Consider the following 25,835-nt stretch of genomic DNA (forward strand, 5'->3'; position numbering starts at 1 on the left):
CCTCACCCAAACATTTTCTGCTTCCTTTCCTAAACCATTCTGAAATGAGATGACTCACGCTTGGTTTTCAGAACACTTCTTTTGACAACACTGAGCTGCTGAAAAGTCTGCCTTGTTCATTGTGGCATATACTGAAGGATTAGGATAGTCTGCATGATGAAGCAAGCCTGAGTTGCACTTTCAGATCCTGCTAGGTTTTAGCTGGACAGAATTGTCTTGTATTCAGTCTCATGTGGTCTCTGCAGTCTGCTCAGATGTTGTCATATGTAAGGTGGGTGATTTTTTTAATGCTAAGGTTGTAATTACTTGAGTGGTTCCCTTGAAGGTTTCTAAGGTAGCTTTAAACTTCTTTATGGTGGTTCATTGTTCTTCAAATTAGCATGGAGCTTCCTATTCTTCTTTAGGGAAGAATGGCTGTTTAACTAAAATTTCAGTTCTTTGAGTTGTGTGATTCTGTGCATGTTTTCAGTTTCCTCCTCCTTTTCGCTAATCAGTCTCATGCTTATCCTACTGAATGGATAGATGCACTCTGCCGCAAATAACGAGAGGGCTTTTGAGACTTAGGTGTGTTCATTCTATTTCAGAAGGGTCTTCTGCTTATAGGGTAAACTTCTACTAGGAGTGACATCTATTTACAAAATGCAAGTTGTATAACCACCATCATAAGGGAAATACTGATATGTCTTTCTGCATGTTAAATGCCAGCTGACCTGGAGCTGATTTTTTTAATGTGCATATGCACATTAAAGTGGCTGAACTGATGTTACAGGAATGCCAGATGTTCTGAATGTGCAGCTCAGTTTGAGCAACAAAAATTAGTGGGTTAATTACAAGTCTTTAAAGACTTTGGAAGACTTTTCATTGTGTTTTCAAGCATGTTTTAAAGCTTTTTTTTTTTTTTTTAACAGAGTACTTAGGTGTTATAGGATTTGCCATGAAAGAGAAATTCTGCTTTCTGTTCCCTAAGAAATAGATTATTGGCCACTGACTGAAGAAAAAATTTAGCATTTCCTCTTCAGTTGTCATGAACAACCTTTATGAGGAATTATATAAGTTTTATGGAAATATATTTGATCTTTTAATCAAGTTGTCATGCACAAGCACAGACTATTAAGGTCACTATAAAAAATGCTTGTCTAGTTTAGTTCATGCTGCTTCACTGTTCCACCACTTTTCTGAAGTGTCTGTTGCATTGCATTGTTAAACACTTTGGAAGGTTCAGGGAGGATCAGAAAGAAAATTTCTGTGTGAATAGAGGCAATTGTTTGAGTGCCACATAATGAGTCAGTTCCTTGATTTGCTGTATTTAATAATGAGCATGGTCCAAGACATCTCAGGTGCTCTGTGCCAGCAGTTGGTTCTCCACCCATCGATACGCAGGCAGAAAATCTTCCATTACTGCACTGGATAGGTTTGTTCTGAGGAGAATTGAGAACTGCTTTGCTGTAGAAATCCATTACCTAGGGGCTGCAATATGAAGAATGTAGTGCAGACCAGATAAGCAAGGAAAAAACTTCAGTTTGTCTATAGGGATATTGTCAAAAGAATTTGGTATTGGTGTCCGTTGTTAGCTGGTGGTTTCACAGGATGGGTCATGTTGTTGAGCATGAGCAAGAGCCAGGAAAAAACTGTTATTGCTTGCTAGTGTTTCTGCTTAAAAGTCTAAGTAGCTACTTGCTTGTAGGTGAGTGCATATAAAAGCAACATGGCAGATTTTGAGTTTGTCATCAGTTACTATATAATGAAAGGAAATTCCTATATACTGCTTTAAAGTTGGTGGTTTAGTGTTACGTACACCCGGGTGATAAAATTGGCTTCAATTATATTGTTTGAATTGAGAGAAATCAATTGTTTTTCCAATGTGTTCTCACAAATTAACATTTAATTGGAATACACTGTAAGCCTTTCATACTGTTTGGGAGCTAATGTCCAAAACTTCGGTTCTGCTGCGTGTCTATAAGAAAATACAAGTTTCTTCTATAAGGAAATACAGATTTTTTGCAATTAAAATCTATGTAGCTATTTCATTCCAATACTTTTTCTCAGCTCAGTGTGTAGTGTATCTAAGTTGCCTGGTCATGGTAGTTTCATCTTGAACTACTCTCTAACCCTAAGATTTTGGGTATTGTAAACTGATAGCTGTCATGCTTAGGATCTGTTGTGTTCTTACAACTTTGGCATGGTTTTTGAGTACAAAAATGGGATGTGGTGCCAAACCCAGAAGTGTTTCTTTCCCATATCCTAGGCAGGTGGGTTTTACAGTTTTCTTGGTAACCAAGTTGTGGGCAGCATTCTGATGCTGACCCCTGTGCTTGTCCCCCATCCCTTACCATGGCCCACTGCAACAAAAGGGCCATGCTCCCATGCCAAATCTGACCCCTGCAGATGGTCTCCTGCACCTCCCTCGGAGCACTTGGCTCCTTTATCTCTGCCCTGTCACTCAGATTTCCTCCCTGCTGCACCCCAGTAAATCCTCCTCACATTTTGGAGTTGGCAAGTAGGAATATTTGTGTTTAACAGAGGAGGTTGAAATGTAGACAAGCTCTGAGAGGAAGGGGACGTCTTTTTACTTTTCTTGCACAGAAATGACAAGGTTCACTTGCCGGAGCTTAACTTGAAGAGTAAGTGAATCCGGCAGTTATTCTGACCTTTTGTGATCTATTTTAAGGGAAATGAATGTGTTTGCAGCCTTCTATCATCTGAGCTCGGTTCAGCTTGACATACTTGAAATCCCCGTATATTTCTTGAACTTGACAAAATGGCTTCAAATATTTTAACTTGTCTTGATGCACTGAAGTCACCTTTCACATAAAGTTGTAGTGTGAGGATCTTTGATTCAAAATGAACTCTTGGATTTTATTTCTGAAGAAAGTTTCCCTTGGATGAAGTCAAGGAAGTTCTCTTGGTTTTTCCCTTATGTGAGCCACTTACTAAAGGAGCAATTGGCAGGTGCTGTAGAGAGCAGACTGAGGATTCAAACTGAATTAATTTTTATTAATTTGTTAATAAGTTAAATAGATGAACCCTGATGTAAAAGATGGAGCAGTTGGAAAGGAAGCTTATTTTTTGTTTTTCCTTCTTTAAGAAGAATTCTGCTTCCGTAGTTTTGGCTGCATCTTTTTCCCCCTTAATCCCTCTTTTTTATCATCTTCTCTTGAATTTTCTCAGTGTCATTTTGCCCGGATTCATTTAAAGAACTGTCTCGGTTTAGATAGACGGGTATCTGCCAGGGAGGGTTGGAGTCTCCCTTAAAATGTAAGCCCCTCCCCCCCTTTCCCAAATTATCATAAATTTGCATTTAAAAGGCTGTCAGGCAAAGATTTTGGGAATAGGTATAGCAGTTCTTTACTAGGGATATAAAAATACAGATGTTGTAGTACAGAAGAATAAGCAAACAGATAAACAAACAAGAAATCCTAGAAAACCGTGACAGAGTCAGAAATACGACCTGACACCCTGTTGGTCAGGGTGTTGGAAGCAGTCCACAGTAAGCCCTCCTGGAGTGGCAGATGTGGTTCTGTTGGAGTAGAGATGGTCCCGTTGAAGAAAAAGGGTCCAGTTATGATGAGATGGGTCCGGTCTTCCTCCAGGGATCCAGTGGAAAACTGGATACCTAGTGGGACTGTGGCTCTTTTTTATCTAGGTTAAGATGGTTTGGCTCCTCCTCCCTGTGTGGAGCAGCTTACAATAGTGCAGTGCAATGTGTAATGTCATTGATGAGCTCTTAATGGTCCATTAGCAGAAGACATTCCCATGGAAGTAGTGAAACAATGAAGAGAGATAAGTAGCACTCCACCATCTGATAAGTGACACTGACCCATTTGGGCAAAGATAAGCAATTCTGCTCCACCCAGATGGAATAGAATAATATGCTTTTTACAAAACCCATGACAAGAACATGAGCAGAATACTTACTTTGGCCTTTTAAGTGTCTCTGCAGGGAATAGTCTCTCTCTGGCACAAGAAAGGACTATGTGGGGCAAACAGTGCTGTCTTCCTTCTGCAACTTCCTTCTATGAATGTATATTTTAGTCTTGTGTCACTTTTTTAGCAGGTTAAGTTCCATTACATCAAGTCCTTTTTATCTGTCAAAGCTGTAAAAATCCCTGATAGACTTCTCTGTTGAGGAAATGGTGATAATCGCTTCTGTGTTTTTTCAGAAATATGTTGTGGTGAGGAAAAAAATGCTAGTTAGTAGCTTTTCATAGAGAAAGGAAACTCAGTTGATTTGTTCTGCACAACAAATTCTTAAAAAAAAGAAAAAGCTTGAATATGAGAAATGAATAATTTTCAAAATCGTGTAGCTACTGGATAAAAGTATGCCTGCTGTAACTCCGTAGGTATGTGCCACACTTCCAGTGGTGAGCTGGGTACTCTAGTTCTTTGAGCAGTAGATGTGGACTAATTAACAATGTATTTTCCCTTAAAAGTAATACTTTGGAGAACTCTGAAAACTTGTGCTTCTAAGTGCCTGACTTTGGGACACAGCAAACATTTTGCTATGGGTGCTGGATTGGAGGTATAAAAGATAATGCTGAATTAGCCTAGAAACTTGTTTCCATTTTAAAATTTGCTTTAATTCAAGTAGAGTGACTGACTTAAATGTCTTGAAGTTGACTTGAGAATACGGGCACAATTATTTTTTTTAATCCATGGCTTGACACCTTTCAGTCTCTATAAGTGACACTAAGTTCTTCTTACAATGTATTTTTTCTGGTCTTTCTGAAATTCCTTCTGTTGAGCCTAAATCTGAAAAAAAAGGTGTTAGATTTTTTAAATAATTACTTTTCTAATAAGTATGTGGCCGAAGAATTTAGACTTCATTTTGCAAAAAATGATGCAAAATTCATGTTTACATGTATACGCGTATCAGAGGTATACCCGGTCACAGACAACAATGACATTAAGGGAAAGGAAATGTTACAGGAGCTATGACAAATAGTCCATATGCCCTTCCTAAAATGTTTAAGTAAATTAAAAATAGCTCTTTTCATGCTTAGTAAAAACAAATACATCCATGAATATAAAAAAAACTAAATCTTGGTGGTGGTGCTGAAAACAGTGTAGTGGAAAGAGGAGAGACGGAAGGGGAGTTTGAGATTGCTGCCTGCTACACAATAGCAACCTTCCCACGCTTCACATTGCGCTTCCCCCTGAAACAGCTTGGGATTGTGACCTATCCGACTCCTAGTGCAGCTCCAGCCCAAGTGGATATTTTGGGGTTGCGGTGAGGAGAGCTATTCTGGGAATCACGACTCCCGATGGCACGAGGGCGGCCGCACGTGCGGAGCCTGGGAGCCTCTCGTGCCTGGCGCACTGGGCTGAGGGGGCGTGCGTGGGGAGCACCGCGGCTCCGCTTGCCTGGCTGCCTGCAGGCACGGCGGCTTTTGCAAACCCTGCCATGACTTGAGTGTGCAGCCCCCCTGGCTGTCAGCCTCTGCAGCTGTTTGTCACAGGCTGCTTGATTTTGTGTTTTTAGTTAGCTTGGTAATTAGAACAAGCTTGATTTAGAGAAGCGTACAATGCTGAGCATAATATTTGGGTGAACGGCCTTATTGATTGATCCTATGTTGCTCAGAATGTGTTTCTGACTTGGTTAGTGTGTCTTAGAAATTGTAATGTATTTTGATGTAATGGAAGTCAGAGGAGAGCAAATGGAGGCAACTATTAATAAAGTATCTTTTCCGTCTGTTTTGTAGTATTGTATATACACATTAAAATTTTACACACCCCAGTGGCTCAATGGTTTTTGGACTTTCGGCTTGGAGAGCCGAAGTCAGCTGTGAAAGCTGAGGAGTGAGGAACTGACTTTTATATGTCTATGTATATTGAAACTTGAAGTTAACAGAACATTTTAATTAAGGTCTGTCATTGTTTTACTTGCTCTACAGTTCTATGTGATTGGATTTTTAAAAATACTCTTTTAAAGGAAGCTGCTTCTATGAGATTACATATGCAGCTATTGCAGTATTTAAGGAATTCCCTGGAAGTCCTGCAGGTTTTCTTGAATGAAAGGAATTGGAACCTCTTCTCAGGTGCTTGACCATGTGTTCATATGCACATGCTTTAAAAAACTTACAGAAACATAACAAGTACTGTTAAATTGTAGGCAGGCATCTTAAGCTATGCAGGAACAACATAGCCTTCCTTTGCAACAGGTGCAACAGAGCTTCCTTTTAGCGATTTCTTAGGTTATCGGTTTTCGGCTTCAGAGTTTCACACCCTTCAAAATGTTCAGAAAAAACTAGCTCTTGTTATACCCAGCTGATTTTAATATGCTTCTACATGGTGAATATATCACTGTGTAATAACAGTCTGCTATCACCAGTTTGGAAGTACTTGGTACTTCTGGAAAAGAGATTCTATCCATCCATGACACTGTGAATTCCTTCTGTGAACCCTGAAAGTCCTAAATTGGATACATTCCCAAAATGAATGACTCTCCCAACCAAATACTTTGTAGAGCTCTCAGGAGCCACTCTATAGTCCTAAATTCTTCATCTCTGTCCTGCATAGATAGAGTACTAAAAAGCAGGAGTTTTTAATGTTTTGCTTTCATCTCTCAGCTTCTTAAACTATATTAAAAGGTTGCAAACTCTGTTTCTGGAGACTGGGTGCTGGATGAGTTTTGCCACTGGAGTGATACTGGAAAGATGGCATCTTTATTTGTGGATGTTGTTGATTCTCCTTACTTGAACAAATTTGTCCTCTCCTGTATGATGAAAAATGGAGAGCTGTTTTTCTCCTGCTTAGAATCCCTGACTATCCTGAAGCTAAAGACCAAGTGAGAGTTTTTATGTTTCTGCAAGCACTTGTATTATACCGTATCACCGTGATGATGATATTTATATGTGGCTTTGAATGTGAAGTGGTGAGATGCTTCAGTTGTAGCAAGAGTTTTTATTTTTAATGTCCTTTCCCTGATCTTGAAAGAACTATCCCCGTTACCTGCTTACAGTGTGGGCCTTGTATCGTGAACCTCTTTGTTGCAAAGTTGACTGGATTTGCATCAATGTTCTTGGTGCAAATTAAAGCTGCTATAGCAAGCTGCTTTGAAAGAGGTGGTTCATGAACTAATGTTATTAGGGATGTAGTTTTCCTGTGTCCCAGCAAGTCTTTGTATTATAGACACCCTGACACTGGTTCTCTTGAGTAAACCAAGCTGCTTCTCCTGACCAGCAATCTGGTGTCTGTTTGCTATTGCATCAAAGTACACGAGCTTGCTCCTCTTGGGGAACCTTCTTTCAAGCCCAGTTTATCTGAAAACTTCCTTAGCATTTTCTTACCTTGTTAACCAAGATTTCAGTTTAGAGGGGCTGCTGATTTGAGTTATTTGCAAGCTTAAAAAAATTTGAAAGCAAATTAAAAAAAAAAGCTTTCCTCCTAACCATTTTACAGTTCTTTGTTATTATTTACTGTGTAGCTCACTGTAGTTTCTAGCTTTCTACTTTACTTTTTTAAGTTACAGTATGTCCCTTTTTTTCCTGGTTTTCTAGGTAATGTGGTGTTATTTTGCAAGTGAATCTTTTTAGTAGACAAAGTGTGTCCTACTTTGCCTGGTAGTTAAGATTAGCATTTTCCTTGCATAGCAAGACTGGGTATATTTCCTGTAAGTCAGACATATCTGGCCTTTGGAATTAATTAAGCTTTTGCTTCACCTACTGATGTTGTAACTGACGATCTTAGATGAGAAATCAGGCAGGTGTTGTCCTGTTGGTTGTTCCTCAGGATGGTTGTACAGTTTTTAAAAAAATGGTTATTTTGAGTAAGTAACACCCTAGCCAAGGTTTCAGACACTATTTGGAGTCCTCTTCTGAGGATACTGAAGGTAGTGTGTCTTTCAAGGGCTTATATGTGAAAGTGTTTGTACTTCTGGTGGTGTGAAGAGTGTAGTTAAATACTGTATTTGTTTCCAGACTGTCTCATCCTGTATTGTGCAGAAATTAACAATGGGAACGTGCTTCCGGAAGTCAGTAGTTCTTTTACCCCTGCAAGAATAGGCACTTTTTCAGTTATCTTATGTTCCCCTTTCATTGTGTATCTTGCATACTGCTTCTGTTTGCATGACTGCCGTATCAGACCGTGCTGTGCCTCTGCCTCTGGAGTCTGTGTGATTGGGTTGCTCTCTGGATCTTGGAAAGAATACATCCCAGTATCTTCTGCAAAAGTTCACTTCATCTTTTTGTCTTGTACAATGTTTATACCAGCCTGCTCTATCACTATTGGGAGTGTTGGTTCATTCAGCCTTTTCACAGCTGTGAAAATTTCTTCATGGTCAACAGCTTACTTCTCAAATCATGCTGTGATTGCAGAAGATCATGTCTGCTTTTATTGGTTTACCAGGATACTGTTGAGCATAGTTGATCTTGTTAAATTATCAGATGTCTTGGCTAAGGTAATAGGGACCCTGTAAATCAACTGGACACGTGAATGTTTAGGTTAAAACTTAATTATAGGGCCAATACTGATCTCACCTGGGTTTTTTAGTAAATGAGATGATTGGGACACTTGTGTGTCAGAATTGAGAATTGTGGCAGAGATCTGCTAACTTCCTTTGCCCATCCTATGGGTAGGTGATGACTGACTGCTGCACAGCTATCGATAACGTGGTATAGTATTTAGTCTCCTGCTAAGGAGCATTTGAAATACCAGTTCCCAAGACAAAACATCAGATTTACTTTTCAAAATATCATCAGGAATGCTGGACATGCTGGCAGGTAATAGGTCTTTCAGGTCCTCTAGCTGTGACTACAAAAACTGGCTTATACCCTCCTTTCACTCCCCGTGGCTCTCAAGTACCTCCTGGTCCTCAAGCTGAAAGCTCCATTAAGGAGTTTCAGATTTTCTCTTGGGCAGCAGTAGCCCAGATACTCCTAGGTACCCTGGATAAGGACATAGCCTATTTGCTTCTTTCTCCATTACTCTACATCTCAGTGTCTTTTTTGCAGATAAAATAGCAATGTGCTCTATTCTCTCTTCTAGCCCATCTGTTTGAGAACATCTTAATCCTTAAGATCAAGGAAATTCCCTTTTCCATTTTTTCATGCAGAGCAGAGCACACCTGCTCTCCTCTGCACCTTGTGCTCTGACTACTAGACCAAGTTTACACAGAAGTGACTTAATGCTCTTTGCATTATCATTTGACATAAACTGGTTTTTCAGGTATATCTTGTAGTCTTTTCTCTGAGGTAGGGGATCATCCCACCTGTTGCAGGTTCTGGGACAGAGCACAGGGTATGCAAAAGTTACAGGGTACCTGAAAGCTGTTGTGAAATGGGCAGGGAGGGTTTGGTCAGCTGGTGGTATCTGCTGGGGCAAGACAGCCTTGCATGTTTGTGCGAGCAAAGACCTTGTCCTCTGTCTAAACCAGTGGGCAGCCTTCTGCTTTTCACATGTTTTTATATGTTGTACTGTGCACCCACCCTCTGCCCACAAAGGGTGCTGCAGCTTTTTATAGGTGTATTATTTAACTAGCTTCAGTGTAATGGCTCTTTGCTAATTTTCTAAGGGCTCAAAGAAGGGTCTTACATGAATAGTAGTGTGAACAGTTATTATTTTTGTTTTCTGTTTATAGTACTATGTATAGTAACATTTATATAATTTATTGTATTGTTTCTATTTGTAGTATTCAGATTTGTCTTTACCTTGTCCTCATAGTATCTCTGTAGTGATTTGAGGAAGCTTTGAAGATGGATTGGTAACAATCCTAATGGAGAGTGTTTAGTATAAAAAGGACAGTACCAATTCAGCAAGTTTGTGAGAATAGTGTTTGGGTCCTTTAAACAACTTGCATTTCACAAATGCATCTGAGTGGCAGTGAAAACAACATCCCACAAAACAGTTAAAGATGACACGTGTGTAAAGTGTGTGACTTGGGCTTTGCCCATCCAGTCCATTTGCACGTATGAGATGAGCCTCTAACGTTGCCCTTAATTCTGTGTCCTGTAAAAAATCAGATGTGTGTGCTAAACATTAGAACAGCTCTGTTCAAAAATAGACCATTTCTATGCCCCCCCTCCAGTGCTGAACTTGATTTTCTTCTGACGCGATCACAAGACTGCTGCTGCAGTAGGGGCTTAATGCTATTTACGTCGTCATTTGACATAGCAACATCTCTCAGGGGATTTTTAAACAATGCAGCTGTTCAGGGGAGATGAAGAGGTTGAGGATGGGAAAAGGAGCAGAAATAATTTCATCTGCCATTAGGGATATTGGGGGGAGGAGGGGAGGCAGGCAGCTAACCAGTGAGTTCAGTAGATTCATGATTCTGCATGAATGGATGGCAGGATCATGGGAATCACGGCTTTCCCTTGAATGGGAAGGAGCATCATGGGAATCTGGCTGCTTCTAATTTTTTTTGTGAATGATTCCTTTCCTTTAACATGGCACTGGTTTTTATGAATGGCTCTGGGGGCAAAGTGCTGCAAAATCCTTCTCGAGCTGTATTCAGGTCCCTTAAGGAATGCTAGGGTGGGAGTCGGGTACAGCAGAACAGAGATGCTGCGATATTAAGCTACTATCCTGCTCTTTTGACGTCTGAGAGGACATTGTGCTGCTTTTAATTCAATATAATTTAGCTTGATGAAAGCAGAGTTGCTTTTTATATGAGGTATTTTTACTACTTGCCTTCTTCTCTTTCAAAATGTAGTTGCCTACATGTATTTTTCCTGTTCTAGTAAGGCTGGAGATGACAGCACATCAGAAGGGCTTTGGAATGATCAAATTTGAAGTTCTGCTCTTGTTCACCCACACATTCCCTTTTTGTTACACATTCAAAAAACTAAACATTCAAAAAGTTTTATGGGACCAGAAGTAAGAATGGAAATGGAGGGCAATAAAGAATTGTTTTGCTTGGTCTGAAGCAACTCATTTGCCCTTCAGCTTTAGTTGAAAAAAAGTGTTCTTGTCAAGCTATATGTGAACACTGTTGTGTACATGTGCTTCCAGATTTCTCCCTTTTTGCTGTTCTGTGCCAAGGTGTATAATTTGCTATCTTGCCATCTTTCTTGTCCCTTACAAACAGAATGTGCCGAATCATTTGAGAATTTATGTTCTCACCAAAAATAGCTTAATGTCATATACTTCTGTGCAGGTAACATTAAAATTCAAGGATTCCTGTTGCAGAGGTGAAAATCTTCACGTGTAATGCTAGCTACTTAAAATGTTTCGTAAAACCTAGTTACTGATGCAGTTATTAGGTTATCAGAATGGTAAACTATTTCAAACTTAAACTTCTCAAAACTTTTTTTTTCTAGAGGAGAAGTACAAAGTAGAAACAAAGGTCATTGCGGCAGACTTTGGAGAGAGAGAAGATATTTACAATGGAATCAGAGCAGGATTGGAAGGCCTGGAGATTGGAGTTTTAGGTTTGTATCTGATCTTTCTAAATCTTTCATTGTGGTGTTCTGTCTTGACATGTCTACTAACTTCTTCCCATATTGAAGTTTATTGAAGCTAATTCACAAAGGCTATTATTTGTCTGACTAAGGCTATGTTGCTGCATGCTTGAGATGTTTTCTAGCTTGCTGTTGATACACTACAGTGATGAGACGGTGCTTGCATGTGTGCCTATTTTCTAGGAAACTGTGATGTTTATTGAATGTGCTCAGTGTGTGATTCTGTGGTTGCTAGAGGCCTTTGACTGCAGCTTGTGACTGCACACACCGTGATGTGAACACTTGGGGTTGTTGGGCTTGGGGAAAGTCTCTCTCTGGGGAGACCTTGTTGTTGCCCTTCAGTACTTAAAGGAGGCTTGTAAGAAGGATGGGGACACTTTTTAACAGGGCCTCTGTACACTGTTGCAAGAGAGCAATGGCTTTAAGCTAGAAGACTGTGGGTTTAGATTAGGTATAAATAAGAAAAGGTATTGAAACATTGGAGCAGGTTGCCCAGAGAGGTGGAGGATGCCCCATCTGCGGGAACGTTCAAAGCCAGGTTAAATGGGGCTCTGAGCAACCTGATGTGGCTGAAGATGTCACAGGGCTTGGACTAAAAGACCTTTAAATATCCCTTTCAACCCAAATTATTCAATGATTCTATGACCTAATGCCATCTTAGATTCTAAGCAAGCTTCGCATACTTGGCTTAGGGGATACTCGATTTAGGAGTAGAGCCCTGTGGGAGAACAGTGAACTTTTAATTACAGAGCTGTTGAAATTCAGTCATTACAATACAACATCAAGTAACTTTCTTCTACTTCAAAAGTATTAAGCCTTTTCTGACCATGTCGGTAAGCTGTGTTTCTCTTGCTGGTAGGAGTGCAACATGCCTGAGTGTGGTTTGCTGCACTGCAGGAGTGTAGGTGGTGTGGGAGTCCTTGAAAACACGAGGTGATCCCTCCACTTACTTTGTCTGATGTAGAACAGAGGTGATTTCATATAGGTGTTTTATCACAAGCTAAGAAGAGTTTCAACATAACTGTAGTTTACCTGAATCTTTTTTGAGCAGTGGGGTAAAGAAAGGCAATTGCTTATTGTTTTTCTGGTTTGTTTGGTTTTTTTCCCCCCCTTGGAAACACATATGTCTGTGCATATCCTTGTATTTCAATGGACAGACAATATAGGGACGAGAACCTGTGATGGTTAAACACATGAAAAAGATCATGTGGCTCAGACATCTACTAGTACCTGTCATCTGATAAAGCACTTCTCACTATAAAACCCGTTTTACTAACCTGAAGTACAGTAATAGGAGCTGCAACTGTGGGGTATTTTAGACATATTTCAAGACAACTTTGTTATATACGTGATAATATGTAGGAACTTTGTTGATAATAGATGAATCTTGTTGTACAGTGTTTGAAAACAGTGCTCAAGAAAGTAGTGTATATAAAAATGCAATTAAAAAATAACATTACAGGATAAACCCCAGAATGCTCCCTTCTGCTTTTAACACACTTGATTGCATACAACTCATGGCATCCAGTATTTAATTGCTATAAAAATTCAAAGCCATTGGAGTAACTTCAACTGCCAAGGATGTGTTTTGTGTAAAGAGTAGTTGTGACACAGCTGTGAATGCCTTGTTTCTTGTTTCTGAAGGAATAAGTTCCAAAGAAACTTTGAAGAGTAAAATTAATGTACATTCTAATCTGTCCTGTCAAAATCCACTCAGGGAGTGTAAGGCTTGCAAGCTGCCTGTCACGTAGCAATTGCTGCAGAATGGTAGATGGTTTAAATGTCTCAAAGCACCAGTAAACCTTTTACTGTGCAAGGCACATATCCGCAATGGAAGGGGTTTTTCTTATTTTTTAGGCTGTGATTAGGTTATGGTGATTTACAAAATCATGAAAATTTGGCTTTTTATAGCCTTGCACAAACTGGGCACTAAAGCAGTGTGTGTGTGTCAAATTTTGTGTGAGCTCATTACAGGGAAACAAAGCACTGTTCCTTAAACAGAGCCTGCTTCTTGTTTTTATTTGCATGAGCACCTTGGCTAAAAACATGGTAAAAATAGCAACTAAATGCTCTAGAGTTGTGTATTCTCTAGCTGAGTTCCTCTGCTTTTTTTTTTTTCATGCAGCCATTGTTCAGTGCAGGTTTACAAAAACCTCCCTTCTAACTAATCACTAGCAGTTTTAGTAGATCTTGTGCTCAACATCATCAGATTATGTGCTACGTAGGTATTTTCTTTCCCCCAGATATAGCTGTATTAATAGAAACCATTTGCCAATGTAATTTTTCCACACAGATGATGGCTACTCCAGAAGGATAGTATTTTAATTTTTTACGGTAATTAATCTCATGCTTTAGTGCCTTATATTTTAAATTCTGTAGTATTTGTTGCAATCCAGAATGTTGCTTTTGTTGAGCTGTGTTTTTTCATGTTTGTGTGAGGGAAAACATGGATTTAAATGAGAACAGCCATAAGGATTAGCTTCTCAGGTTCCAGTGTATTTTTTTCTTTCAGGTCTCATCTGGAACAGTAGGTATGAGAAGCGCTGGTAGCTCAGCACAGTTGCCAGTGATCGATGCTGATTATTTTTTAACCTTATACTTGGAGATACAGGAGTCTCCACATGTACTGCTCAAGAACAGGCTTCTAATTATGGAGTTGCACAGAGTCTAACTAAAGTACTTACAGATTGAAATCCTTGTAAACTTCTTATTTGGAAGCTTCTTCTCACCCACGTAGGAAGGCTAAAAGAGTTTGCATAATGTTTTGCTGTGTGTTCAAAACAGCGTCTGTCAGTGACTTCGAACATGTGCTAGCTACAGCAATATGTTAAACAAGCAGAGGTGGGAAATCTTCCTTTTGCCATTCTTAAATAGCTCTGATTCTTGAAAGGAGTTTGTGCTGGACAATATCTTTCCCTGCTGCTATCCATTTTTTTCTAGTTCAAATATGGCGGTATGACCTAAAACATGATTTTTTAATGGTCTGTCAGAAACTTGCAGCAGAGACGATTGCAGAAAGTGGAAAGGTGCATATCTGGGACCCAGTTTGCAGTAAGGGGTGTGAATTCTGTGTGACTGTCTTTGTGGCATGAATCATATAAGCATTCTAAATTTGGAGAGAATTACCAAGGTTAGTGCCATGACCCTGCCACAATTCATAGCCAAAATCCTTTCCAGAGAGACGGAACGAAAAATAGTTTATTTTTGGATGAAAAGAAGGAAAAAAACCTGGTTCACTCTGGCAGTAGCAAGACTGGATCTTCTTCCTTCTAAAAACTTTTCCCTCTTTCTAAATATAGCAAATGTCTGCTGGGAATTTGCCAACTTCCAGTTCCCCTCAATTCCTCACCTCAGTTTTTAAAGGTTATCTAAAAGTTAAAAATTTGAAACACACAGCATGACTAATGAACTTCCATAAATACACTAAGATCTGGACTAAAAGAGCTTGAGGGAATTCCGAATGAAGTTGGCGCACTTTGCCAGAATCTCTTCCTCGTGTTTCTTGCACATCCTGCACCCCTGTTGATATTTAAATTCTCTTTCAGGCTGGGTCTTAAAACGATAGCTTTTGGCACAGATGGAGGGGCTATTTTATTTTATTTTTTGTAAAAGGCATCAGTGCCTTTTGACGACGTTTCTTGTCCCCGTGCAGACTCCTGCCTGGAGGTGCACAGTGCTGCTGAGCATACATAGCACTTTGGGATTCTCTGGGGTGTAAGACACTATATAAATGTGAAATGTTGCCACAGCAACCACATGTCACGCGATTCACTTGCGTAAGATGAACAACAGATACTTAGGAAGCGGAGATCCCTTTTGGTTGCTGCTTTTTGTCTCCATATCAATGTGCTCTATGGAGTTCGAGTCTGCAAAGCAGCACTGTTTTCGAGCAGAATTAGAAGTTTTCTCCTGCTGGGGCTGGGATTTAGAGAATGGGTATCGGTTTCACGTCCGAGAATAAAACCGTGCCAGTGAAAAGTACTGGAAAAAAAATAAACCTAGGGGGTGTAAGGAATTCGATGGAGGTGTGGGGGTGACGGGGAGAAGGGCTCCCCGCGGGGAATCTCCGTGCGGGGAGGCGGGCCGCGGCGCGGGGTCCCCGTTGGCGGCGGTTCCCTCGCGGGGCGCGGCGGCGCTCGGGGCGGGGGGTGCGGGACGCGCCCGCCCGGCCGCGCCGGGCTCTGCTGCCACCTGCCGGCCGCGCCGCGCACTGCGCCCGCCGCTCCCTCGGCGGGGAGTGCGGCTTGGCTCCTCTTTCCCTTGGTGTGTTTATTTATCGGAAAAAACGGGGTGAAACGGCTTCACCTGCTGTCCCGCCAGGCGGCTGCTCTCTGGCTCGACACCCCCGTGGTGGCAGAGGCAGCGTCGTGTCCCCCCCACCCCCGCGCTGTGGGGCGTGGGTGCGAGGTGCTAAATACGGCAGCTCGTAAACAATGGGAGAATTAACGCTTCCACATTAAAATGGCCCGTCCGTGTGCTCCCGTATTCCGCTGCGTGTGCGCGGGGGTATTTATAGTTGAGGAAACTTGGCCAAAGCAGTTAGAGTGTCTTAAATGCAACATTTTAAGCATTTCATTTCTTGAAAATTGTCACTAATCAGTGGGCATCCAAGTGATCTGATTCATCCTTTTCTTTCAGTCAACAATGTGGGAATGTCCTATGCTTATCCTGAATATTTTATTGATATTCCAGAGCTGGAGAAGGTAAGCGCTTTTGTGGTAACCTTCTAGTGTTCTACTGTGGTTAGCAAATATTGCAGAAGTATTTAGGTTTGGTTAAGGTACTCACATAATGAGGTTTTCTGATTAGATTTAAGTGTTCAAAAGCGTGGAGATTTCCATAAGCAGCATAACACAATGCCGATGATGGCAGTCTCACTTTTTGGTGGTGTTCTTTACCTACTTTTTCCTGCTTCTTCTGCTCTCGTCCCTGGTCTCATCTGGCTGGTTTTTCTGAGCTGCTTTAGCTTGTGCCGGAGGGCTTCTTATGTCACTGAAGGGGAGGAAGCAGTTTCACAGATGAAAGCTGCATAGTCCGCAACACTTAAAAAACTTAAATATGACCATTTTCGGCAGTTCATAATGTGGGGACAGTCTTGGTTGTACTGGATACATTGAAAACTCTGATTATGAACAATTTCACTGGTGCATGATTTTCTTTCTGAAACCCTTGTAGCTCACTATGTCCACTATGGTTTTGTGTTTTCTGCTTAAGTGTTGTTAAATACATCTGGTGTTTGGTTCACCTTCAAATAAGTTTCATAATATTTATGAACCTGCTGAATTATTTATTAACCTGCTGAATAAACTTAAAGTCACTAAAATGGTGAAGAGTAAAATACAGTAGTTAATTTTAAAACAGGTGTAAAATACAACAATTTATTAAAGTTTGTAAGTATTGCAAATAGTGTTAGAAAATAGTTTCACTGTGATACACCTGTGTTGTTCTGTATTAATGCAAGTTCCTAATCAAAGATGAGACCTGACCAAGAGCAATTCACAGACTTTGATTTGAAAGCCTGTCAGTGTTCCTGATACTTACGCAGATAGGCAAGGAGAAAAGGCAGACAATTTATCCCAGCACTTAAACCCAGAGGATGTATAAATACTGTTCAAATAACTTAAAATGAGTAAACCCCAAAACTTTGTGTTCTTGCAGACGATCGACAAAATGGTTAACATTAACATCATGTCTGTTTGTAAGGTAAGTTACCAACACTACTTGATAATTCAAAACCGAGTAACAAGATTCAGTCGTCCGAGGGAATTACTTTAACCTGTTAGACTACAGGTTCACTTTTTGTCTTGGAGAAACCCAGGGGTTCCTATTGTCATATTGGACTGTTCTGATTTTTGTGTGAAATGTAATTTGTTTTAAAGATGCCTATTAGGTATTTGAAAGGAGCAAAGTAAGTACACAAAACAGCACTTAATGCTTCTTCACAATTGTTTTTATAGTCCTTCTTGTAAATGCTTCATTCTTCTCCCCCTGCATCTGTTTCTTGGGTTGGGCAGCCCTTATCTCTGCATGCCTAAGGTTTTTGTACACTGTAGTGAGAAGGTGCTTGCAGATTTTCTGCAAAAGATATGAGCAAGATGAAAAACCAAACTCACAGAAGCATGCATTAACTTTACCTCAGAAGTTACCTTCACTTTTTGATATTTAAACTGAAGGTTTTATTGAGAAGAAATCAGCATGACTTCAGGCTAAAACATATGGCTGTTCTGTTGTTGATTAACACGAGGTCCATTCAAAAATGTGGTTTTCATCCTGGTATATCAAAGCTTAAAAAGACAGAGGGAATAGCTGCTTATATGTCACAGGGGCACTGGTAATGTATTACCAGTGTGTGCTGATGAAACTCCTTGTTGACTATTCACTGCTAAACCTTCTTATGCATAACAGTGTATCTCTGTTAGCTGAGATACTGCCTCAAAGCTAAAATATTAGAAGTTTCAAAGATGGCTCGAAAGATTTGACTTTTTTGCAGCTCTTCTGATTATTAGGTCAAGTACTAAATTAATCTAGTACAGTTCTTTTGGGGAGTCTGAACTCTGGTTTCCATGTGAGGAGGCACAGCACCTCTTAAAACAATGCTTTAATAAGATTCTCACACTTTATTGAAACATAGACAAACAGTGAAAATGCAGCCATTGCATGACTGAATGGGAATTGGTAATATTAGCTGACTGCTGCAAGCTCCTACCTCTGTGTGTGTTTTATTCGACATCTCAGAACTACTTGTTGGAAAGTTAGAAATGCTATAACAGTGAGACTTCGGAAGCCTTTCACCTGGAAAATGACTGTGAGCATGACAAGTACAGATTTTCTAGTTCACGAAGAACAACAACCCATGGTGTCTTCTTGTCCCCCTGCAAGATTTAATCAGAGAAGTCAGTTATTAATGAGTTTTCTCTTAAGGGAAGTTTCTCTTAAGGAAGTCATTTAAGTTAAGAGAGCTGCATCAGGTGCACATATGAAGAAGTGTCCTGCACAGACCTCCTCTGCTGAGGTGTGAGGTCTGTCCTGTGCCAGCAGAGGGAGTGCACTAATCAGTGATAAAAGAATTTGGGGTGTCAGTCTTCCTGGGAACATTTTGTTAAGAGTACAAAAGTTACAGATGAGCTACTTCAATACGTATTTCTGAAGATGAGAGGGTAGAGTAATAGTTTAACTCAGCATACACCTAAAGTTCCAGAGATACAGCTAGACTGTGTTGTTTTCCTAAGTAATGCTTCAGTTGTAGTGTCAGTGTTCATCAACAATTTAACAAAATTGTTGTACAGCTTCTTGTAAAATTTGCATCCTCTCAGCCTCTTCACATTCTAAAATGGCTATTTTTGCACATATAGGAACTTACTGAAGATCTGCTTGCTGTGTTTTAATAGTGTTTTTCGCTTCTGTTTGAAAAATTTTTTTCTTGACTGTGAACAACTCCTGCTGCTGCATTTAATCAGAGTTTGAGCATAAGATTCCAAGCTTGAAAATGTTGTCTCCTGCACGATTGTGTTGTGTAATTAAAGAGTAGGAATGCCAGATGCTTAGTGTTTTGGGGAGAAGAGCACATTAGAGATGTGTGCCATCTCTAAGACACTTTTCAGGAGAACCCGTAGAACTGGAGAATCATGGTATTAAAAAAAAAATTAGGAGAAGTCTGTATATCTTTTCACTTAGACTTTTAGGATGTAATCCTGTGAATATTTAGTTCTGGTTTTGGGCTTGATACCATCTCTTATAAATGTGTATATGTGTATATATATATACACACACCTATATATATGTGTGGTTTTTTAAAAACAACAATAAGACTTCTTGTCTGACTGAAAACATGAAGTTTGTGATGGAAGAGAGCACAAAGTTGTTAGGCAAGAAGCTGAAGGTCTGCTGAAATGTGACAGTACTGGAGAGGCAGAGCTACTACCCATTCAGGCTCTGCCCACAGTATCTCCAGATCCTTGTCAGAGGTGTCATGTAACCTGTACTGTTACGTTCTAGAGCATTGGCATCCACTTCTTTGCCATTTGGACCAACCTTTCTCAGAGCCTAAAACGTGATGATATCCCCTGTCCTCTCAGTGAACTTGTACCATGTGCCATCAGCAGCACCTTTTGCACAGCACAACTCTTCTGGTGTGTGTGTCAAGTAACTCCAGTTCTGGCTGAAACACCCCTTGAACTTGAAATGGGGAAGTCAGGATAATTAACACAGATTGATTCTGCAGAAATGTTGAAATGTGTTTTGTTGCTGTAAGGATAGGCAGTTTTGAAGCATAGTGCTCATCCCTTGACTTTTTGATCCGTCTTTTTCTTCATTAGTCAGCACATTATATTTCCCGGGGACACGCAGTGTGTAAGAGGGGGTACACTGAGAGAGAAGATGACATCTTCACCTCACCGGACAAATTTTTAGCTTAGTTGGTCCCGCTGCTTAGTATTATTATACAAAGTATCTAATACGATGGAATTTTGGCAGGTGTTTTGAGAACTTGTTTCCTGTCAAACCTTTTAAACCCCATGTCTTTCCCAAATCCTGTTCCATGCTGCTGTGCCTGCCCCCATCATGTCCTTATAGCACTGCTGGGTTAGATCATCCATGAACTACACAGTCATGCAATTTTGGGGTTCACTCAGTCTGGCATGAAGTGTTGATTACCATGATATGCCTTTAAAGCACCCTGTACATCACTGAAGATAAGCTACTTAAAATTGCGTAAAACATGTTGGAAATTTCATGTCTTTTAAAATACTGGTTAAAAATTTTGACAAAATACTACCCTGTCCCCCAGCCAAAGTAGGTGCTTTTTAAGCAGTCTGGGCAATATCACATATTTATGGTGATGTACAGTGCAGGAGTTACTCTGGACTTTGTATAATATACAAAAAAAATAAGTGTTATGGGTCTTGATGCCATAAATAGAACAAAGATTTTTCATTTGTGGTTTTTTTCTCAGGAGAGCCTGAGACTTAATGTAGTCATATACAAGGATTGAATTGACAAATAAATGAGGAATAAGATGAGGTAGTATATGTAGTTTCATGGTTCTTGTCATATTCTCATCTCAAGCTTCTGGAGGGATTTAAATAGCAGAACTTCAATGATTGTTGGTAGCAGTTCAGGTAAGGTGGGTTTGTATTATAACTTTTGGATATCTTGTTGCATTTTGAGACACAGATATTAGTGACACTGAGTGAAATACCAGGTCAGAATCCCTGGGTTTTTTCATTTATCAGCAAGTGTTGAGAAATCAAAATCAAAGATGTTCTGTATAGTTCTAATCATAGTTCCTTTGTATTAACTTCATCTTCTTGAGTCGATTCATTTTTGTATTTTACAGCCTTTAGTTTCACTTTGGAAAACAAACTTGATTTGGCTATTGGCTTAATGTCCTGAAAGCCCAGGGTGCTAGAAATGCTGTCCAGTGAAACCATGGGTAGGTAATGAGCACAGAGAATAGCTTCAAATGCTTCAGGGAGCCCTTGTTTCTTCTTTGGAAGCTGCAGGACTTACTTGGTATGGAAGGAACTGCGAGTTTGTTATTTCCTTTGCAGCATCACAATATGCTAATTGCATTGGGAGTGAGGCATAAACCTATGTTCTCTTGAAAAACGAGAAGGACTAAGTAGTTGAGGGAGTGCTGGCTTAGCGGTTGGTTAAGCAAGGAGCTGAATTGGTTTGCAGGCTATTATATGGGGGGGGGGGGGGGGATGCAAGTTTTAGGCTTGCAGGCCAGGCTTTGCTTGGAAATTGGCATTAACCGATGAAGCAGGAGAGTAAATTATGGACCTGTACATCCCTTGTGTCTGTGGTGGTCGTCACATTGATGACTTTACTCATGTTTTATACTGAGTGTCAATACAAAAGGGTAATAGGCCTTACAACATCAACGATTTTTGTTGTCATATTTGAGATGCTTTTAATTTTCTCAAGACTTCAAAATACAGAAATACTTCATGTTGAACTGAGAGATCTGGTGTCAGCTGTCCCCGTAATGGAGGAATACTGAGAGGTGAATTCCACCAGGCTGTGAATCCCAGACAGGACATGGGAATAACTAATACAAAGTGTGAAACTGTTGAGTTTAGGAAAGAAAGAAACAACAGAACCCACAACCAATATAAACTTAAAAGGAGGAGCAGAAGTTAGTGTATTTGAGAAAGAGGGGAAATATTCTTATGTAGACCTGTGTGTAGAAAGAAGAAAAGCCCGGGGAGCAGCAATCCTGAAAAGAAGTAGGAAATGACATCTCTTACCAGTGTGTGTTCAGTTGGGCTAGTGCAGCCTAATACCCATATGTCAAGGTACCTTACCAGAGTTCAGGTGGTAGTTGCTTGTCCTCTGCAAGAACCCTATTTTTGTATTTGCTGTGGAAAGGGTCACAGCAAGTGGAACATAATTCTGAGGACGATGGCAACACCGACTTATAAGAAGAGATCACTCTGTGTGTGTCTCTGTGTGTGTGTGTGTGTGTGTGTGTGTGTGTATTCCAGTCTAGTGAAGAGATTTTTTTACATTAATATTCAAAGTCATAATCAAAGAGGGGGTTGATGATTTGGCTAAGTACATATTATAAGTTTAAAACAGAGAGGGACAGTTGCCAGTTCTCGGAAAAGGAGTAAGCATCCTGTGAAGGTGGTCATGAATATCATTCAGATGGTCCAGAGGGAGAAATTCAATGCTGTGGTTTGCTACCTTGCTGACTTTGAACCTGAGAGTGTGATACACAGAAAGCTGGATCAAGGGAAGTGTAGCTGTGATAAATATTTTTAAGCAATAGTCAGAGAAGCACTGGGGATTTTTGTTCAAAGTGCAAGTAACTCAGGGAAATTGAGGAAATCCTAGAGTTCTGTGGCTTTCTGTAGATTTGGGGTTGACACAAACATGTATTTTGCCTCTTGAAAAGAGCAAGTTCAGCCTTATTATTTGAGCAGTCTTTGTCCTGTATAAAGGGCAAGAGGAGAAATACAGTTGTTTTGAGAGCTTTAATTTTTTTAACTTGACTCCAAAAGTTTGTGGCTCTAAATAGAGAAAACTTTCTGTTCTAAAACTGTTGCTCAGAGGAAAGTCACTGAAAATGAACAAGGCTTGTTACTTTCATGGTTCCCTTTTTATGTCTGGTGCCCCTGACATGGCCACACGGGTTACTGTGTGAGCTGAGCTGATGTCAGGTCTACTTGCTAGTTTTTACAAATAGAAATAATTCTTGTTTGGCTTGGGGTGCAAGCTGCATTAAGAAGTTACTGTTTCAAGAGAGACACATTAAAAAACTTTGTAGATGCTGAGAATAGGCCTCACCATCAATTTAACCACCAGTGCATGAGAACAATTCCTTAGTTTTTCAGTGTACTGTCTGCTGGTGAGGGTGCCAGTTAACTTTGTTAAGCAGCTACTGCATTTATGAACTTGTGTGAATCCTCTGCCCAGACACTCTAGAGTTGTCTCACGGTAGTAGCAATGTTGTTTTTGTACATGAGTGGGTGCACCACAGGGAATTCCTGATCTGTCAAATGTTATGTTGCTCTGAGTTGTTAAAATTTCACCCCAGGTTTATGAATGAGGAAAGCTTCTTAGCTGCATAACACTGTAGCAAACTTGTCCAAATTCTCAAGCCTCACCCTTTGTTGCATTTGTATAGCCCTAAGTTAGAGAGAGGGTATCACTTTACCCTTTCAAAGTGGAAAGAATGACTTGCAGTTGTAACATCGTAGAATGTTTTGTCTCTAAATATACAACTGTGGTATTAGATTTCTGGCACTGTTGTGGGGCCCATAAGGTCTAAAGGAGGACTTTGAATATTTACCTCACCTTTTCCTGCTGTGTTTTAGTAGTCTGAGTAACATCACTCAAAAGATATTCAAAATTTTGCATTTTATTCTTTCCAAAGGCTCTGCTTCTGAGCTATTGCTTGGACCAGATTACAACACCATGATAACTAAGAATGGGAGGTTTTCTTCTGAAGAAAAATCACTAGAAATCCATGGTTATAACTTCCAACTATATTGGTTCGTCCTCTAATAGCAGCTTTTAATTGTAGTGCCTGCTTTAGAACACAAGCCATAAGTCTGTGCATTCTTATGTTTGCAAGTAGGAATCTGTGCTTTGTTAGGGTAAAAGTGGTGTTACTTTTTCCACAGCTAGAAGGTAGAGGACAGGTTTAGTGAGGAAGAGTGGACAATGCAACCAGAGCTTGCCAGGAATGTTATAAATGCAGTTGCAGATAAAAGAATGTCAAGAAATGATAGCTGCCTATAAAAGATTTTTGAACTGGTCTACGATCAATCTCTACCTTAGGTTAGTAATTTGCCCTGGGCATCCTGGAGCTTGAGATCTGGATGGTTATGTATAAAAGAAGTTGACTTAAAAACAAAGCAACCCTCCAAACCAAAGGAACTGTACCCCAGACTCTATTGTAGCATTATGTGTGTATGTGAAATAATTGGAAAGCACACAAAAAAAAGATAGAGTGCAACAACCACTCTTCATGGTTGTGTGCTAAACATAACTTTTAGCCAGACTTTGTAAAATTTCAAAGATTAACAACTTCTGATGTTGAGTCGTGTGTCCTGAACAAATTTGTCAGATGCACATGCTCACTCTGCTCTAATGGAAATTTTCAGAAAGAAAAAATGCTTTGTTTTGGATGAGCTGGTAGTTTTCATGTAGCCTAATTACTTGTCTGGAATTACTTGAGTCTTCAGAGTCTTGGGAACATTCATATTTTTAACTGTAGCATTCATATTTCTGTGGAAAGTAGTATTCCTTCAGAAAAAAGGGTTATGTGAAGGAAGCCTAACCATGTTCAGTAATCACCAACTAAAGGCACGCTTTTTTGGGTAGCTCCCAACCTTTCCTTTAGGCTTCCTGACACTTCCTTCTGCCTGTGTGAAATTGCCTTCAAAGAAACAAACACTACTGTAAAGTTCTCTGACGTTCTACATGCACATTCCTATAGGTTGACTTGCAAGGCTTTGCCATTTATGAAATAGACACCATTACAGAACTGACTGTCTCTAAACAAGACCTAGCTAAAATTTGGATTTTTTTATCTGGGGGATATTTATTCAGTTCCAGATGTTTTGGTTTTGAACTGCCATTTTTCAAAATGGCATGTTTGAGATTACAGCTATTAAAGACGAGTGTTAACCAGTTTGGCTGTTTTGGATAAAGATCATACAATGCAAGCAGGGGTGGACACTACTGACACCGTTATTAGGGATACAACTACATTTCTGCTATCAATTGTTTTACTTGAATTAATGCTGAAAATCTTTTACATGTGTGTACAGTGTATAAAATTGCCAGACCTGAGTCTGGCTGCAGAATACCCTGCCAGCATTTTTCCAATCATGCACTTGGAGTGTGCAGTTGGCTGGGTCAGGTGAGTCTGACTCAGAGCACTGCCTTCTGTTATCTTGCTCTTTAAAAATAAAGCTATTTTTACATCAAGATACTGAGTAGTCAAAAATATATTTTTTTCACACATCACAAGGTGTAAAAATACTGATAGAAATTTTTGCTTTATTTCACAGAATTTTGAAATACCCTTAAAATAAGAATTTTAATAAAACAGAAGGAAGTGATGTTGAGTATGAAATCCAGTTTTGTCATCAGTATTTTTCTGTGGAAGGGGAAAAAAATTGATTTCCTGTCCAGTTGAACTTCAGAAACAAACTATTTAACACAGTTGGTAGTGAGATACTTCTCGATTTCTCTCCAAATTGTGTACCTATTGCTGTATTTAAGCTGTCAATGGCTTCATAGTTTTTTATTTTATGTAAGTCCACCAATTATTGTAGCATATTTTAGTAGCCAACAGGTTCGTGATAAACTGTTAGAGCTGCTTGGTGGGTTGCAATTTGGATTTAGACCATGAATGCATTTGTGTGGATTTATGGCAAAGTTTCAAACGTGGGGTCTCCTCTACGCTACAGTGGGAAATTGTGTACTGGTTTTTCAGATCATTTATGGGTTGCCTAAGGGAGGGCAATTCCAGTCCATGTCCGTGTGCCAATCTGTGGAGATGATATGCAGCATTACACTGCCCTGAGAGGCAAGAAACAGTATGCTGCTTTTTGCCAAGGGTTCTGTGGGAGCGATCATAAAACTTGGATCAGATAAAAGCTCTTCCAGTCTTGAACTAGCCTTAAAATCAGCCCAAATCATTCTTTATCCTTTAAGATTAAAATAAGTAGTTGTTTCTACATCTCTTTTGAAGCATTAGTGTATGAAAAAGCTCATGTATGCTTAAACTTAATACTAGAGGGTTTTTTGATGCTGCATCAGATCGGTTTAGCTTGTTGATGCTTATCAGCTCTGAATACTTAGTTTGACTTCTGGGGCAGTGCTGACAGCTAAGTGTGTCAACAGCTGACTTCATGAAAGGAAGGCCTGTTCAACTCCTGCCTGTACAGTCCCTTATCAAAGCTGTCACGCAGTGTGGCT

At 39.9% G+C, this 25,835-nt stretch overlaps 1 protein-coding gene across 1 annotated transcript in view; it reads left to right on the plus strand.

The window, feature by feature from the left end:
• Nucleotides 1–25,835, plus strand: part of HSD17B12 (hydroxysteroid 17-beta dehydrogenase 12) — an 82,968-nt gene that overhangs the window by 38,218 nt on the left and 18,915 nt on the right. Inside the window, exons 4-6 of the mRNA XM_066187882.1 lie at nt 11,256–11,366; nt 16,035–16,099; nt 17,055–17,099. Coding sequence (XP_066043979.1) covers nt 11,256–11,366; nt 16,035–16,099; nt 17,055–17,099 — 221 coding nt within the window. The remainder of the gene's footprint in view (nt 1–11,255; nt 11,367–16,034; nt 16,100–17,054; nt 17,100–25,835) is intronic.

Source organism: Chamaea fasciata, unplaced genomic scaffold (assembly GCF_029207755.1).
Source record: "Chamaea fasciata isolate MVZ Bird 193981 ecotype frontalis unplaced genomic scaffold, bChaFas1.0.hap1 SCAF_7, whole genome shotgun sequence".
NCBI lineage: Eukaryota > Metazoa > Chordata > Aves > Passeriformes > Sylviidae > Chamaea > Chamaea fasciata.